Here is an 18,269-nt window from a genome sequence, read left to right as displayed (position 1 = left end):
AACTGATCTCATATATATTGTATAAAAAAAAAAAATTTATGTGTCTACCTTATTTTCAAGACAATGTATGATTCTCTCTATGTTTTGATACTATCAAATTTCCATACTGAAAGCATTTAATCATTTCCTTGAATTTTTTTGTGTTATGGATATTTTTTTTACTCCTAGATGTATATTACTTATACTAAAATCTTATCTTTTATGCTTAATGCTTTTGTTTGTTGTGTATTTGTATTCTCTAAGCTTGTTTTAACCAATGGAGCTTTTCTCCCCGGGCCTCCACTGAAAATGGACATATATCCAGCTGGACTAGCCTGGTCAACAAATGTAAAATAAAAAAATAAAATAAATAAAAATAAAAAGAGAGAAATTCAGTAGTATTTTGTAGATAAGAGACATAGTTATTAAGACTACTTATACTGCCTGTACAAAGCAAACAAAATATTATCTACAAAATGTTTGAAGTAGACCATGTTTCTTTCTCTAAACCCAGTGACTGCATCATTACTACCCACATATTAATCTTCCCATTTCAATAATACCAAATTTGCATAAGTGTTGCAACTGGGGTGCTCATGGTTACCCCAAGTTGCTGATTAAACAATTCATTGTTAAATATAAATACATTGTTCTGGAGCTGCACTTCTACCATAGAACATAACATTTTGATCTCAGTTGCAACAAAACCAGTTTGCAGCCATAGATATTCTCTTATACTCTGTATTCAATAGACATGAGGAATAACTGTGAAAAGTGATTTTATATCTATTGTAACTTGTATAAGCTCTGCAAAATTGTTGTTGCATGACCAATCATTCAGACTGGTAAAAAAAAAAATCACTGGTATATTTAATGAAGCTCTTACTAAATCTTAATAGGGGATTTAGCTGTTTTTCAAAGTATTTGGACAAAGCTGTAGTTACCCATTTATCCCCAGATTCAATTGGTCTCATAGGTGGTGAAACCAGACTTTTATGTGTTTTTGGCAAACTGTAGAGAGCAGGTATCATAGGATCAGCTATACAGAAAAGTCTCACTTAACCGGCACCAATGGGGATTGGTAGATGCTGGTTAAGTGTATGTTCTGGTTGCTTGAGATATGCTTTGTGATTTTTGATTGACTTGTATGCTGGTATATGAACCAATCAAAAATGGCAAAGCAGGGCCTCTTCTGTTCAATGCAGAACAGCAGGCACAGGTATAAATGCATACAAAAGTAGTCTGTTTATGTTGTTGTGTGTGTGTGTTATTTATTTATATGTCAGCATTAAAGTATGTATGTATTTTGTACAATTTATAGAATGGTTCTTTAAATTTTAATTATATCTGATCAGCTGACTTTTTAACAAGATGTAGTAGGCTAGTTAACTTTTGTATGTATTTATATCTCTGCTCTGCAGTTAGTACTTATCAAGCACCGAAAAAGAGCATTTCTCAAAAGCTTTGCATTTTAGCTTTTTACTGCTGGAATAAAATCTATGGACGGTGTGTTCCTGGTGTTTTATTTCCTATTTGGTGCTTTGTACATTGGAAAGCTTTTGGCATAAAGATAATTCATTCTGTTCTGATTCTTGTAGTTATTGTACAGTACTTTAAATGCCCTAGATTTATCAGAACAGCTCTTACACTTAGGACTCCCATATCCCTTTCTCTTTGACTACACTATGATATCAATCTCTGGTAGGGAAGGCAGTCTCTAACCTGCAGTCCAAATGTCTTCTTGGAATTTTCGCATTACCTTTCCAGCTCTAGTGATTTGCTCTCGAGATGGTTCCTTGGCCAGTTTTCTCCAGTAAATTCCAGCCTCCTCTTGCCTATTCTCTGTACCCTAACTGAAGTCAGACCTATAGACAAAATGTTCTTCTATCATTCTCATGTAGGCTTACTTTTCAGAATATTTTTTGCTACTTTATGAATATAATATTCTGTATGGCTGTTATTTCCTTAAGGAACTGCATCCAAAATCCCACCATCACCTTTTTTTCTTGAAGTTCTCCTCTGCTTCATCAGCATTCCTTTCCACTTTGAATTTTCTGCTTGTGCTATGCATATGAGCCTTAAATGTGTTGCTCTAAAATATCCCTTCAAAACTAAGTAATTCTAAACCACTTTGGTCAACTGGAAAGATCAACTTATCCTACTTGACACTTGCCCTTTTCCCCTCCCAGATAAAATCCTTCAACTCTTTATTAATTACTGGCACAATGTCTCCTCTGTTTGATAAAAATATGCCTGACCTCTATATAAAACTAAAGGCAGCAAAACATTTTCACTGCTTGCAACTCACTATCCATATCCAAAAACAAGAGCTTCCAGTTTCTCAGTTTTTGTATTATCTTTTGATTGGTTTCTTCTCACATACCCTCAGCTGCCATAACAGCATCCTTTTTAATCCATACTCCTAAATACTTTTATTTTATTGTGCCCCCATAAATATGGGTAATGCTGAAACAATTTAGATGTGGGTATATTGTTTACTGCTACAGCCTTTGTTTTATCTTCATTAATTCTATATCTTGAAAAGACATGAAATGGTCTCAAAATGTTCCACAACTTGTGGATGTCCTTTTCTGGTTTTATCAGGTATAAAATAATATCATCTGCAAATAAAGCTAACTTTTCTCGATTACCATACCAATTACATCCTTGAATTTCTGAGTCCGTTATTTGTCAATTGCTCTAAATATAAAGCAATTAACATACTGGAAAGAAAACACCCCCTGCCTGGTCCTTCTATTCAGAGACAACTTGTAAGAGAGAGGAACCCTACCACTTTAATTGTTGCTTCTGCTCCTTCATGTATATTTCTAATTAACATTCTAATTATATCAGGGAATGCAAATGCTTCTGTTGTCCTACTCATAAAATCCCAGCTTACTCTACTGAATGTTTTCTCTGCATCAAAACCTGCCAACAATAGAGGTATTTTCTTACATTCTACCTCCCTCTGGATCATCACTGTAAATTTGATTATGTCAAATGTTTGCCTCCTCTCCACAAAAATCACAGTAATCCATATCTATCAATTTTGGCAAAACCTTTGACATTCCTTTTGCTATTATTGATACAAACACTTTAAAATCATAGTTTAAAATGAAAAGGGCCTATATTTAGCTGGGTCTGATGGGTCTTTACTGTATTTAGGTATTAAAGTCACCAAAGCTTTCTTCCAGGATGCTTGTGAATTCCCTCACCTTCCACACATTTATCACTTTCCTCCCTCCTAGCTTCTAAACCTCCACAGGAATACTATCGGTTCCTGGAAACTTTCCTGCAGATTGATTATACGCCACCATTTTTATCCCATCTCCTCCTATCTTAACTGTTAATTGTTGAGCCTCATCTACCTCTAAATTGGCATACTTATGTTGCCCATAAAAATTTCCATTTGTGTTCTTTCTTGTTTTCCACATTTATCCTCTTTATACAAATTTTCATAAAAATTTTGAAATATCTCTAATACTCTACAGGATCTTTGGTTACTTTTCTTGTTATAGGCTCCCTAAGTATGGTAACAACCACTTCTACAAACTGTTGTTTAAGTCATTGTTTTAAAAGTCTTTGTGCTCTGGAGTGATTATCCCATTACTTTGCAATACTTTAACGTGTCAATCCCTCTAAATAATTCTTACTTCTTAACCATATCTCTCTTTCTTTTGTTTCTAAACTATTTTTAAACTCCACTTTCATTTTATCCCACTGACAGGCTATAACATCTGAAGAAATTTATATCTTCCTTAATAACTCCCAAATAATTTCCATTACCCATTCCTTAAATCCCTATCTTTTAAAAATAGGTGGGGAAACACCAGTGTCTCTCATATTTACTTCATTATCCTGCATTTTTATCTTAGTCGTTATTGGCACAAGATCTGAAATAATTATTGGATGCGTGTCAAAGCTTTCAACTAAATACACAGGTTCCCATGAAATCTAACTTATGTCTAGTCTAGCCCAATTACTCTACCTTGGGGAATAATATGTAAATTCTCTGAGTTCCTACAATGGAACTCGTGTCTTCCATACCAATTATTTTTGTAAAATTCCTTCAGAAATCTACCCTCTTTTGTTGTATTTTCCCACCTAGGTCCTCAAAATACATTCTTACTGTTGCAAATCAAGTTCCAGTCCCCACCTATAAGTTATATTCCCTGCTGAAAGCTAATTTTCTCAACCAAAATGTTGTTAAGCTCTGTAATAGCCTTTTTAGGTGGAATATAAATACAAGCCAGTATAATCCATCTCCCTTGCCAGTAGCCCCTTACTACAGCAAATCTATTACCTTTTTCACTCTATCACTATTGGTGTTCCTCTAGCAATTAACAGAAGCACTCCCCTTTTCATTTGTCCCTGATATTTAGCTGAATAGCCATCCTGAAATCCTTTTATCAAATACACATGATCACTTCCTTCCAAATGTGTCTCTTGTAGCACTGCTACTCACATTCTCCCTTTCATAATATAATTCAGTACTTTTACTTTTTGTCTATACCTGTTAGGCCATTCAAGTCCCAAAATAATATGTATAGTATAGCCATTATGCTAAGACATTATTATACCCACCAGTTATATATGTCATCTTTTTCAAATATCTATTCCCAGCTTTCGTGTTGCGCACACTCACTGTTTGGCAAGTCAATTATTTATACAATTGTTTCTTGTCATCCCCATTTTTACAAGACCTTTTGTTTTAATGGAAACCCTCAAACAAAAAAACACAATCACCTCCACCCCCTAGAACTCTCCCATAATGTATTAACTTAAAACAAACACATAAAACTGTGCATCTTCTAAACCTTCAACCCCATTGATACAGCTCCCCATCCCACATTCAAAGTATCTGTTGTAACAGACTCAGCAACCTCATTGATATAGCTCCCCATACCACATTCAAAGCATCTGTTGTAATAGATTGAGCTATTGATGTGAAAGAGAATTGCGGACCTACATTCTGAGAAATCTGCTCTTTCCACCAAAGATGCTCTTTCTTCATAAAGCCCAATACAAGAAATGAAATATCCAATGAGTGGTCATGTTGGGTCCAGACAGTCTTTAAAAAACAGTGAATTTTTTCTCATGTGCAACCTGGTAAGATGAATCATGAGAAGCACAGAAGCCATGAACCTGAATAACTTTTGTGTTTCTCTCTTGTTATAGTCTGAGACTGATTGGAGAAACTCATGAACAATTCCAGATATAGCTTTACTTTTTCTAGATTTAGAAAAGCCTTCTACGCTAATGATTCAAGAAGGCATACAAGGCAAATACATTCCTGTGGGCAGGAATGGGAAAGGATTTGTGTGTTGATCTGGTAAACTAGGTCAATAAGGAGATTTTTTACCCACATAAGGGACTTCTGACACTTGGAAAAGACTTTGCAAAGATAACAAAGTCACCCAAATAAGGAAAATTGTGAATGTAGTGCAGTTTGCAATGGGCTATCACTGGAGCCAGACACTTTGTGAACATCTCTAGAGCAGTAGATCTTCCAAAGGATAATGCAAATTATTTAAAGACTTTTTTCCCTCTAAATTAATGGAAGCCATCTCCTCAACCAAAGTTGAAGTCTGAACTGCTTTTTCCTGAATGGCTAGAGAATCCTTCGTAGACAGTGCTTTCTCTTTACTTTTTCTGGTTGATTTTTGTCAGGCTTTCCAAATTACTTCTTTACGGTCATGCAGGCAGTGCACTTACTAGCCAGTAACTGAATTTTACACAAAAACGGTTTCAATAGCCCTCTTTTTTTCTCAGTTTCTGTTCTTACATTTGGAAACCTGATGTTGCACTGTTGATCAGAGTGGAGCCATCTCAGAAATCTCATGAATACTTTGACTCTTTTTGCCATTATTTTTTCTTTTGTCCGTCTGCTGACCATCACCCCCCAAACTCATTTGCCTATACATTCCCCCTTCTTTAGGGTCAACATCTGACAGAGAGGGGCCATCATTTAGGCAGCCATCAGGGTTTTCTTAACTTAGTCCTAATTCCATAGCACATGTCCAGTAACACATTCTGGGGTGGAGAATGGAATAAGTGTCAGGAAGGGTGTATCTCTCACTTCTACAAATGAAATAACTCCTTAAGACTGCCATCTCCCTGTTTTGTGTGAGTAGATTCTATCTGTTATAAAGGTTGTGATTCATGAGATGAGAGAACTACTGTTGCCTGGGCCAAAACGGAATCACAACAATGATCTTAGTAGAGTCATTCTAAATCTTCAGAATGATCCTGGATATCAGTGGAAAGGCTAGAAAAGCATGCAGTAACATTTCAATCCAAGGGAATGAAAACAATATATTTTCCAGACCTGCTAGCAAGAAATCCTAGAACAGAATTTATTTAATTAATTGTCAGTTTTGAATGGAGACAAAGAGAATGGTTAGAGGTGTTCCCCACAACTGGATTAATTCCTGGAAGATCCCACTTTCTCATTTGAGTTGTGATGGTCTGTCCCAACATAGCCTGCTCAGCTTATCTGCAACAAACTACATTTTGCTTTGGCGGAATGCAGGAAGCTTGGTTGGTTAAACAATTCTGTAGAGTGATCTCCAAAGCTACCACAACCAGCCTGCACAGAGTATATGACCTGGTGCACCTTGTGTATGTACCACACCACTTTGGTGTGCTGTCAGTAATCACCTGTAAACGTTCTGGGGATGACAGATGATGAAGAGGTTTTATAGCATGTATCGCAGTGAACATATCCTTTATATTTAGGTGCTTTGGTCTGTCTAGCTTGTTCCAAAGACACTAAACCTTCAATCCCATTGATACAGCCATGCCACATTCAAACCATCTACTGTAACCGACTAAGCAACCCCATTGATACAGATCCCCATGCCACATTCTAGGCATCTGTTGTAACAAATTGAGCTATGCATGTGAAAGAGACGTGGGAACCTTGATTCAGAAAAATCTTTTCTTTCCACCAAAGATGATCTTTCTTTACAAACCCCAATACCAGAAATGAAATATACAATGAGTGGTCATGTTTGGTCCGGAAAGTCTTTTAAAAAAAACACTGAATTTTTCTCATGTGCAATCTGGCAAGATGATCATAAAAATCACAGAAGACATAAACCCTAACATCTTTTGAGTTTCTCTCTTGTTATAGTCTGAGAATGACTGGAAAAACTTGGGAACAATTCCAGACACAGCTCTACTTTTTCTGGAGTAAGAAAAGCCTTCTACACTAATGAATCAAGAAGGCATATAAAGGCAAATACATTCCTGTGGGAAGGAATGGTATAGGATTTGTGTGTATTGATCTGGTAAGATAGGTCAATAAGGAGATTTCTTACCCATGTAAGGGACTTCTGACACTTTGAAAAATACTCTGCAAAGATAACAAAATCACCTAAATAAGGAAAATTGTGAATGCAGTGCAGGCTGCAATGAGTTATCACTGGAGCTAGACCCTTTGTGAACATCCCTAGAGCAGTAGATAATCCAAAGGATAATGCAAAGAACTGATACTGCAACCCAGACGCAGAAAACATTAAAATCCTTTTTGAAATCTGTAACAATGGAAATGTGAGGATAAGCATCTTTTAAGTCTAGTATTACCAGAAGACTCAAATGAGTGGTAAGCCTTCCAATATCAACATTTTACATTTTGGCACATTCATAGAGAAAGGACAGGTTGAGTATTGGTCTCCAGGAAACCTCATTCTCCGGCACAAAAAAAAATCCTTGAATAAAAACCTTTTCCCCTCCAAACTGGAGGCACTGGATCTATGACCCACAAAGAAAGCATCTGACAGATGACTAGAGGAAATGATGAAGTCTGATTTGAAGGATCGGGGGGGGGGGGTCTCTGAAAGGAGATAGATTTTCCCATTGCCATTCGTAACCCTCTGGAACAACTTTTAAAACCCATTTGTCTGAAACAATCTGAGGCCAAAGGGAAGAATGGATAACTAGGCTCTGGGACAGATTTGCAGGAGTAGCAGGATGAGAGCAGGAAATGTCAAGAATGTCCCAATAATCATTCTGAAGTGGTAGGCTGTCCCTTATTCTGCAAGATTCCTTCCTTTTCTCCCTTAGATCTTTAATGCCACCTTGTCTTAAAGTTCCTGCTTACTGGAAGACTGTCATGAAGGCTTCTTTTGCTTTTTGAAAAAAGAGCCGTATGATTTTGTAGACTCTGAAAAGGAGGACTGAAAATCTTAGTAACCACCTGAGTTAACTTCCCTATTTTATCAAATTGCTTGAGTAACTGATTAGCAGAAAGAGCAAACAAAACCTCCTTATCCAAAAGAGAACTTAAGATTTCAGATTTAAGACATTCATGAAACTTCTGATTATATATCCAAGCATACCTCGTCACCACAGTAGCCGTGGCTGCTGCTCTAGGCATAGAGTCAGCACAATCATACACACATTTTAAAAAATGTTTACCTGTGAAAGAAAAGCAATAATAGAATTTGCCTACTTCATGAAGATAGAAATGTAGCAGAAATGTTCCTAAAAATGTAAAAAATAAGACAATATATATTTCAAATGTTTCAACATATGGACCTGATATTTAAAAAATCCTGAAGACTAAAGTTGTAGAAAAATAAATTGTCTGCCCAAACCTGTCAAAAGACTTTCCATCCTCTTCTATCACACGACAATTAGCACTGACAAGGTTTTTATTAGGTGCTAGACTATAAACAGAAATAGCTGCTTAGTCTGATCTAGGATGAGAAAAAAATATATTTGCAAGACTGAGAAACTTTATAAAGTCCATCTGCCTTTTAAGGGGCTGCAGGTTGAGTATCAGGCATATTGCAAGCAATATAAAAATCCTCCATGGCCAACAACAATAAAGGAATAGGAAAGGCAATGGTACATTCAATAGTAACATATCTTAATATTTCCTCAGAAATGCAGGAATTTCACGTTACCACTGAAACATATTCATTCTAGACACAGTCTCAAAAAATGAAAGTTCCTCTACAGAAGATACTGAGGAAAACTTTTACACAGAATGTGGAATATGAGCAGAAAAAAAATGAAAGATGCTCTATTCCTATCCATAATCATGTTCCTCTGTCAGAGGATACTCTCTCTTGCCCATTGAGGGCACTGTAAAGGCCACAGAGGATGGAGCTAACTCCTGGTCTATGGCAGCTGCGAGAATTATAACAGAGGGCTCCTGAGAGCACAATGAGTGGTCTGAGGATCAACAACTGGCCACTGTACAGTAACCCACCAGCCACTGAGACACTGCCTGATCCCACTGGGTAGACAAGGGCACCTTTGCAGTTTTTGTCCTTCTTCTTAGTAAGAGAGGGAGGAAGAACTAAAGTACTGGTAAGTTGATCCATGTTGCTGCCGAGAATGAAGCCTGAAACTCAGTTAGTGTTGCTGGAAGGAATCCGTAACTAGGTAAGTTGTCATAAAATGTACACAAACACCAAAAACATCTGCTCTCTTATAAAAGCATTAAAGCCGCAAAAACATAAAGTAGTACAAACTCAGTACACTTTTACCACACAAACAGTGTCACAATTAGGCCTAAACATTCCTAACTAAAAATATACTTGCACACAGCCGTGATAGTCTAGTCAAAGTAGTAAAGATCAGTTAAATGCTGATATTCTTAATACAATACAAATTTCATAAAAAATTCATAAAAAAAATGGAACTAGCCTGCCCAGCAAGAGACTAAAAAGCCAAAAATCAATCTTCTGAAGCCCAGGGGGAGCTCTCTCAACGAACTGAAAGTTTCTGGTGCCCAAGCTAGATCTGAGAGCAGCCATGTGTGGCGGTTGCCAAAGGCTTTGGAAGATATAACCCATATAGCCAAGGCCACTGTAACAGGGATTTATGACAAACATACACAGATACACATTATTTATTTAGCATTTGTTTACCGGGATAGTCTGACTGGAAAACAGTGTCCATTTTCAGGGGTGGCTCAAGGAGAAAAGCTCCAGCAAAGTACATTTTTAGTAATACATGTCATGCAAAAAGAAAAGAAAAAAAAGTATACTATACAGATTATTTGTGTCTACTTACATTTTAGCAGAGATCAGAAAAAATAATTTAAATACATTGGGGATTAAACAACAATATATACATGAGAAATGAGATAAACACACACAGTACAAATACAGTACATATCTTAGAATTTCTTAAGCTTCTACAGTACAATTAATATGAGATCTAACAGAATACAGTTTATGACTGTGTGGAAGACCTAAGGATATAGATAAGGGAAAAGGAGGTTACAGAGTGGATAGGAGTGTAATTTGAGGTTCTATCTGAGTGAAGGAAGTTATCCAGGGTTAGTACATAAGCAGATCCAAGTGGATGTTAGGTGATCTTTTAGTAATTTCTTAAAGTTGGTGGTGCTGGAGTAGGGAGTTCCAGATTTTGGCTATGCTATTAAGTACATTAATCAAACAATAACAGCAAAAAAAAAAAAAAAGTAATCTGGTAATATGATTGCAGAAAGTGCAATATTTACTCCACTATTATGACATATTTCAGTCACCTTAATGTCCCCATGGTGAAACACCTCTAGCTGCTGTACTGTTTCTAGGTTCTCTAAATGAAACTCTGACTCTTCTGTGATGAGCTCACATAATACAGATCAAAAAAGGTCAGAATCACTTGACTCCAAACTCCATTTGAGCTAAAAAAAAAAATGCCAAATAGTGTTTTGCAATGGGCATGATCCCTGCACTCTCCAGGATGGGGGTGGGGGTGGGATGGCTTCACAATCCATGCAATAATAAGTTCTGAGACTGTACTATCTTTGAGAAAAGAGAAATCCCTGAGATACCCCAGTCTAGCTAGATCTTTCAGACAAAGTTCCAGAATCATACTACACCCTGGCACCCACATTTTCAAAGTGATCTATCAAGGAAATGCAGATTTGTCAAGAGTAAGGGATCATGCAATATTCTTTATAAACATACCATAAGAAACATCGCAATACCACTCCAAATAGAACAAAATACATGTTAAGACCTACATCATTTTACACTATATTCATCCATGGCATATGACCGCAGTGCTAACATTACTTTCAGAAGTTATGCAAACATACTTATGTGATCAGAAAAAAAATGTATTTTGAAATTCACATGCATTTAAGTATGCACATAGAGCCGGTACAAATAACCAAACCTCCATACGGTGAATAAACTGCTTCAAAATAAAATTTCAGATCCCTTATATGAATACTTATGCTAGGGCCAAAGACAACTGCACCTCTCTGCAAGGACTATACCCCTATGCCTCCTTATACTACTGCTTTAACTCACGGGTTACGAATCCCATTACGAACAAGAGTGGGACAACACTCCATGAAGACACAAGCATCAGAACACTGACTGTATCGTCAGATCCTTGTGGGTAGAACTACAGTAAATCTGGTGGTGGTTATTCATACAGGAAAATAAACTAAACCATGAAAATCATTCAGTGCATGGGACGGCACTAAAGTGCAGCTGAAGTAGTGCACACAGCATGTCATTATGCATCCCTGTAAAGCCCTACCAAAGGCACAGTAATCATAATATGGACACACACACTTTAGTAATTCAATGGAAAGGATCAGTTTTGAGGAGTCATACGATCTCCCCAATAAAAGAAAAAAGGCATCCTTAAACAACTTTTCTGAAGGGGAACAATCTCCCCATAAACCCTCATGTGGAACATTTTGCCCATCATATCCGACTTACCAGCTACTAGATCGCACTTAATCAGAGAAAAACAAAAATGTCCTTTAGATAGCACTTAATCAGAGAAATACAAAAATGTCCTTTAAAGTACATATATCCTTAAAACTTGTCTCACAAAGGAACAGCAATCACTGAGACAAGAAAGACCAGAGTCAAAATTAGATGTGACCAAAAGCACTCTACAGCACACAAAACATGAGCAAAACAGAAAAAGCTACTCAGGAAAAACAGAAATGGGGAAGCAGACTAATACTGCAAAAGGGAAAGGGGTGTAAGAGGATACAGAAGGGAAAGTAATTTGAAGCCTAGCTAGGTAGCTACGCAAGGGCCCTTAAAGCAAGGGACAGCATTAATAAACAAAGTGTGAGGATGATTAAAGAAGGCAAATACATAGCATAGAACAAAAGGCTCCCTACTGTAGCTGTCAAGGAACAAGTTTCAGTGGATACAGTAGGTATATGGAGTGAATCCTAATTAGTTAAACTCACATTCAACAAAAGTAAATATGCCCCCCCCCCCCCCAAAACAAAAAAGCCTAAATTACTTACTTTACCCTCAGTGGTAATTTTTTTTGCATACCTCCCAAAATGATATATACCTCTCAGAAGTCACACATTTGAGGAGAAAACAGAAATCTCCACTACTTCTAAAAGTTGTTTCAACACTTTACCTCAGCCTATGAGCCTTTGGAAAATGGCTGTCGACAGACTGACAAGGTCCAGAGAAGATTAACTATGGAAGTGATTTAAAATATCAGGAGCACCAAAAACAAAATGGAGTGATATTTAAGCAAGTGTCAAAGGATGATATCACACTATTCTTGAAAAATGAATATTGTGCATGTGCATACTTGTCTGCAAAGGTGTTCACGGAGGCATAACCATCTTTATAGTGTTTGTATCACTGTCCAAGAACATATTAATTGACAGAATTGTACCTTAGTTTCTTAATCTTTAATTATCTTCTGATTCTTCCCTCTACACAAAAAAAAATACACTTTATTCATTTATGTACTGTTTTCTTCCTCCTTACTGTTTAGTGTTGACATGGTTTTATTCTGCTGTATTTATTACTGCTTGTTAGTAGCCTGATTAAATTTGTCTGTTATTCTAATCCTCTCAGGTTTGGTTTTAGCACTTGGGCTTCAGGCCACTTATTTTACATTTAACAAGTTTTTTGTGGTCTACACTGTTGTGGACAAACCCTTAGCAAAACTCTCTCTCCCCAAGTCCATCCAAGTTTCAGAACACTATGTCTGGACAATTCCCATCACTTTCTCTGGCCAGCCTGGTCGACATGGGCATACTGAGACAGTGTAGCAACTGCCTCGTTCATTCACAACCCTCTTCTTCTAGCACATAATTCTTCTACTTGCGAGAGATGCATCTATATTAGTAAACTTGAATCCATGGTCTCTTGAGCCTCAGTCAGTACCCCTGACAAAGAGGAGATTGCCAGCACAAACACCACACCACCCACGTCACATAGCCAAGCACAGCACATACCCACATATACAGAGGTCCTCAATAAAAATTACTTAAACAACAAAGACCTCCAAAACACACACACAACACCAAACACACCACAGACAGGAGACAGCACAACAGTTCTCACAAACACAGCCCATAAGGCATAACAATAAACTCGTACAGCCCATAAAGCACAACATTAAACCAAACATACTAATCATTGGTGACTCACTTGTGAGACACACCGATGTCCCCCTGACCAGGCTCGACAAGGAAAAAATCATAGTCAGTTGTCTGTCAGGTTCCAGAATCCACCACATCATGCACGCACTTAAGTCTCTCCACAACAGGTACAAGTATGACTCTGTCATTGTCCATGTTGGTGTGAATGACTTGAGACATACCTCCCTGGACTATATGAAGAGAGACATGATTGAGCTGTCAGAGTGTGTGACCCAGGCAGGTATGACCCTAGTCCTAAGCAGCATCCTACCTTTGCCAAGAATGATACCACAATACCAACAAAAAATAATTGACTTCAACAATTGGCTTAGCTTTTGGTGTCATTCCAATGGGATCCAGTATCTGTCTGCCTGAGATGACGTGGTTAACAGACCTCAATGCTTTGCCAGAGATGGCCTCCATTTGTCACCCCTAGGATTCAGGATTCTGGCCAAGGCTCTTGCCTCCCCCATTGTGCCTTTTTTAGGCAATGTCCCACAGACACATCTTCCAACATAAAAGATCTGTCAAAATGCAAATTGAAGGTCATGCTGCTTAACGCTAGGAGCCTTAACCTGAAAATGCACTCATTGGAGACTCTCTTAGCACTGAAAGATGCTGACATTTGTGCAGTCACGGAAACATGGTTCAAGGCTGCTGAGAGCACCCCTGCCTTACCAGGCTATACCTCATTCCACACATTCTGACCCCCAAAATGAGGTTGGGAAAACTAAGAGTGGTGAAGTTTCTATTTTTATTAAAGACAAGCACACCTCCAGACTGGCTTGCCAGCATGATGCACTAGAACTTCTCCAGGTGCAACTGACAATTGGAAAGACACACATCCAAATTATAGCCAGCTATAGACCCCCCTTCATAACTCAGAACACCCACTCTTCCTACTGGACCTACTTGAGTCCATCAAGGTACCCCCTAACACCCTGATCTTTGGTGACTTCAACTACCCCACCATAAACTGGGTGAACTATTCCTGCTCCAATGCACTCACCCAACGATTCCTTGATTTCTTCAATTCTAATGCACTAGACCAGCTTGTCTCATCCCCCACAAGGGGAGATAGCATTCTAGACTTGGTTCTCACCAACATGGGTGACTGCTGCACCACCTCCATAGTAAGTTCTTTGCTGGTGAGATCAGACCATCGGTCTGTCTCATTCAAAGTGTCTATTCCATCCACCCCCACCCCAGCTGTAACCAGGCTAAAAAACTTCTCAAAAACTGATTACAACCTTCTACGGTTGGGTATCAGTAGCTTCACACCAATGTCCCCCCCTCAGAGGATGCAAACAGATATGTTGAACAGTATGCCACTGCAGTATACAAGCACCTGTACAACTGCATGGACTCAGCCATACCCAACAGAACAAAAACCTGCTCCTCAAGGAAACACAAACCTATGTGGTGGACATCCTCTATCAACAGGCTTTACAGCAAAAGGAAGAAACTGCTGTCCAAGGATAAAAAGGCACAAATTCCCAATTGGAAAAACTCCTTCATTAGACCCAACAGGAAAACCTCCATGGCAAAGCCCAGGTTTGTTACGAATTAGTTCTTAATGGTGCCACTTAAACTGATCCTGTTGACTTAGCCAACCTGCTAGCAGATAGGTTCAGTGCAAACTTCACCCTCCTGTCCCCCCTAAAGGCCCATTCGATATCACCAATACTTGCCCCACACCTCATATCTCCATAGATCAAATGTTAAAGGCCCTATCCAAGGCAAAGAATACAGCTTCCATGGGACCTGATAATATCCCAGGCTGTATCTGCAACATTTCCATCAAAAACTAGCTTAACTTGTTTAGTGTAACTGTTTTTCTGTATATATGTATGGAGCTTTTCTCCCCAGGCCTCTACTGAAAATGAACAGGCATCCAGTTGGACTATCCCGGTCAACAAATGTAAAATAAATAAATAAAACTAGCCTCGCCACTGAGCACCCTGTTCAACCATAACTTAAGTACATGCTGTATTCCAGCAGAGCTGAGAACTGCAATTGTCATCCCTTTGCACATTAGCTTGACAAGTCTGATCTGTAAGGCCATGGAGCTTATTATTATGGACCTCATAAACAAGGACATAGGCAATCTCCAAGCATTTGACCACACCCAGTTTGGATTCATCAAAGGCAGATCTTGCCTGTTGAACCTGGTTGACTTTTTTGAGACTGTCACCAAAGCACTGGATGAGGGAAAGTCAGTACAAACAGCTTACCTTGACTTGGCCAAAGCCTTTGACACAATACCCCACTCGGGCATCATCAAAAAGCTAACAACTTGGTGTAAATCCATATCTCATCAGGTGGGTGGCCAACTGGCTCACTGATGGGACCCACAAGGTCAAAATAGGTGCCACTACCTCCAATAGCAGACCTGTCACTAGTGGTGTCGCCCAGGGATCTGTCCGGTGACCCCTATTGTTTGGCATCTACTTCTCAGAGGTCCAGGCAAAGACAAAAGGCCTCTGGCTGACCAAGGTTGCGGACAACTGTAAGTTGGGTGCTGTCACTGCCTCCCCAAATTATGTTAATATACTTGAAGAGGGTCTCACAGCAACAAATGACTGGTGCCAAAGTCATGGCCTTAAGTTAAATGCAAAAAAAATGTATTATCATACCATTCAGCAAAAGCACGGTCCCTACTGATTACTACATTAGCGGCAACCCCCTAAGCACACAACCTGTGGTGAGAGACCTGGGTACACAAGTTGACAACAATCTCACATTTGACCATCATGTAGTGGCAGTGGTCAGGAAAGCCTTTTATTTGGTTCATCTCATAAGTAAAGGGATTGCATCCAGAAAAAAGGAGATTATTACCTCTCTGTACTCCTCCCTCATTAGGCCAATAATTGAGTACAACTCCCTCTTCGGCATGTACCTTCCAAACACCTGCACCAACTGGAAAGGCCACAGAAATACCTCACAAAGAGAATCCATGGCCTCCAACACCTGTCCTATGTGGACAGGCTCATATCTCTATCACTCTACTCTGTATCATACAGATTGCTCAGAGGTTACCTGTGTCTCACCTACAAGGCAATCTCAGATCCTGCTCTACTAGAGAAGCTCCATATCTGTAAGTCTAACTCCTCACATAGTACCCGATCGAAAGGCTTAAATCTAATACGTGACATTAACAAAACCTGCTGGAGAGACAGGTTTGCCTCCCAGAGGCTGCCCGTCTCTGGAATAGACTCTGCATACATGTCAAGCAAAGTACATCACTGACCCTCTTCACACGCAACCTTGATGAGTGGATGGGCAAACACAAACTTGTCCCAGGCGTTCCACCTGTTTCCCTCATTGACAGGTGCTGATTTTGGTTTCTTTTCTGTGATAAATTCTTGGGTAGGCTTGTAAGGGCCCAAGAGCCATTAGCCTAGCAATCTCCTATGATCCTACGATTCTATATATATTGATTCTTACTCACAAATACAAACACCCACTAACAAAGTTTTTGTGTCAGTACAAATACACGCATGCACATATAAATATTACTATTACAGTGTTTGTATTGTGTACACCAAGTATGGTATTTTAAATTGCACATGTATCAATACTGCTGTGATGTTTATGAACAAAAATACTGCATTGATATACCTGGTTTGTGGGTCAGTTTCAAAACCCAAGGTTTCATATCCACAAGGTAATGATCAAATTCTGAATCCAGATCTTCCCAGGTCTGTTCCTGACTAGTCATTGTCCCCCTGATGCTAGAAAGGCCAGCCTGCAAAAATAAACAACAGATTAAATTAAGTGCAAGGATAATGACTTTTTAAAATAATGTCATTTTCCATTATTTTTACCAAGTAAAAATTGCATTAACCTAATATTTTAGATGAGCTGTGAAATCAGGCCCAGATGTGTCATTCCTACCTAGCCTGCATTCAGATCAGCCCCAGACATGTCATTCCTACATAGTTTGCATATCAGCCCAGTCATATTATTTCTAAATATTTTCCAGTGAGATCAGCATCAGTCACATTACTGTTACATAGTTTGAGACAGAAATATTGAAAGTAATACGATTTCTTTTTCCAGTTTGCTTCACCTGTTCAACCATTAGCTACATTAACAGTTCTGAATTACTAACTACAGCCATCCTGCAAAATGCACTTCCTTTAGAAATTCTCTGCAGTCACATTTTGCCATCTGTCAGGAGCCAGGGTTTTAACTTGTTAGTTGTTTTGCTTATAAAGTAAATACATTTGTAAGCGTTAGATAATAAACAGTCGGCTCCTGCGTCCTTTCTTGCCATATCTACATTGTGTTTGCATGATGGATTCTGAAAGAAATCCAATAAGCTGGATTCTGTGTCTGCTTGAATTTCTGATAATAAGTGATGTGAAAATAGATCCTTTGATTTTTACTTCATGAAATGTTTAAATAGAAAATGCGTAAGACTGGCAAACTGTCCCAAAAGTGCAGCATCAGTGATAACACTAAAAGTGAGAAAAGCCTACATTTAATACCCGAATAAAATGTACTGAAAACCTGTACATAAAGACAAAATGAATTTTAACAAGTGTCTCCATCCTGAGGGTCCATGTCAACTTTATTATTATGGCATTCACTCTAAAATTTATTTTTTGCATCCTTTTTAAGTTGCCCCGTGTCTTTTGACCTTCCAGCCTGCGCTAAATAGTCGGGCAGTTAGCAGAGACAATGAAGGTTACAAGCTGTTCATGAGCTGTATCCTGTGGTCCAGAGTTTGATTTACCCAGACTCCATTTGTCTACTATGTGACTCTGTGCAAGTCACTTTAGCAGACACTGCCTGTGGCCTGAGAGTTTAAAAGTTCCAAGTGCATCAGTGCTCTATGCGGGTTACCAAATATATCAATAAATAGCCATTGTCACTATTGTGCCCTTTATTC

General features: G+C 38.5%; 1 protein-coding gene across 2 annotated transcripts in view; it reads right to left on the bottom strand.

Moving 5' to 3' along the window:
* Positions 1 to 18,269, bottom strand: part of CEP112 (centrosomal protein 112) — a 3,283,222-nt gene that overhangs the window by 3,162,895 nt on the left and 102,058 nt on the right. For both annotated transcript variants that reach the window (XM_044085107.1, XM_044085108.1), the window contains exon 2: positions 16,994 to 17,120. In XM_044085107.1, the coding sequence (XP_043941042.1) occupies positions 16,994 to 17,093 (100 nt within the window). In that variant the 5' untranslated portion in view covers positions 17,094 to 17,120. The remainder of the gene's footprint in view (positions 1 to 16,993; positions 17,121 to 18,269) is intronic.

Source organism: Protopterus annectens, chromosome 10.part0, assembly GCF_019279795.1.
Source record: "Protopterus annectens isolate FY-2018-M chromosome 10.part0, PAN1.0, whole genome shotgun sequence".
NCBI classification, from domain to species: Eukaryota; Metazoa; Chordata; order Ceratodontiformes; family Protopteridae; genus Protopterus; species Protopterus annectens.
Note: the sequence above shows the minus strand (reverse complement) of the source record. Positions and strands in the feature narration are given on the sequence as shown.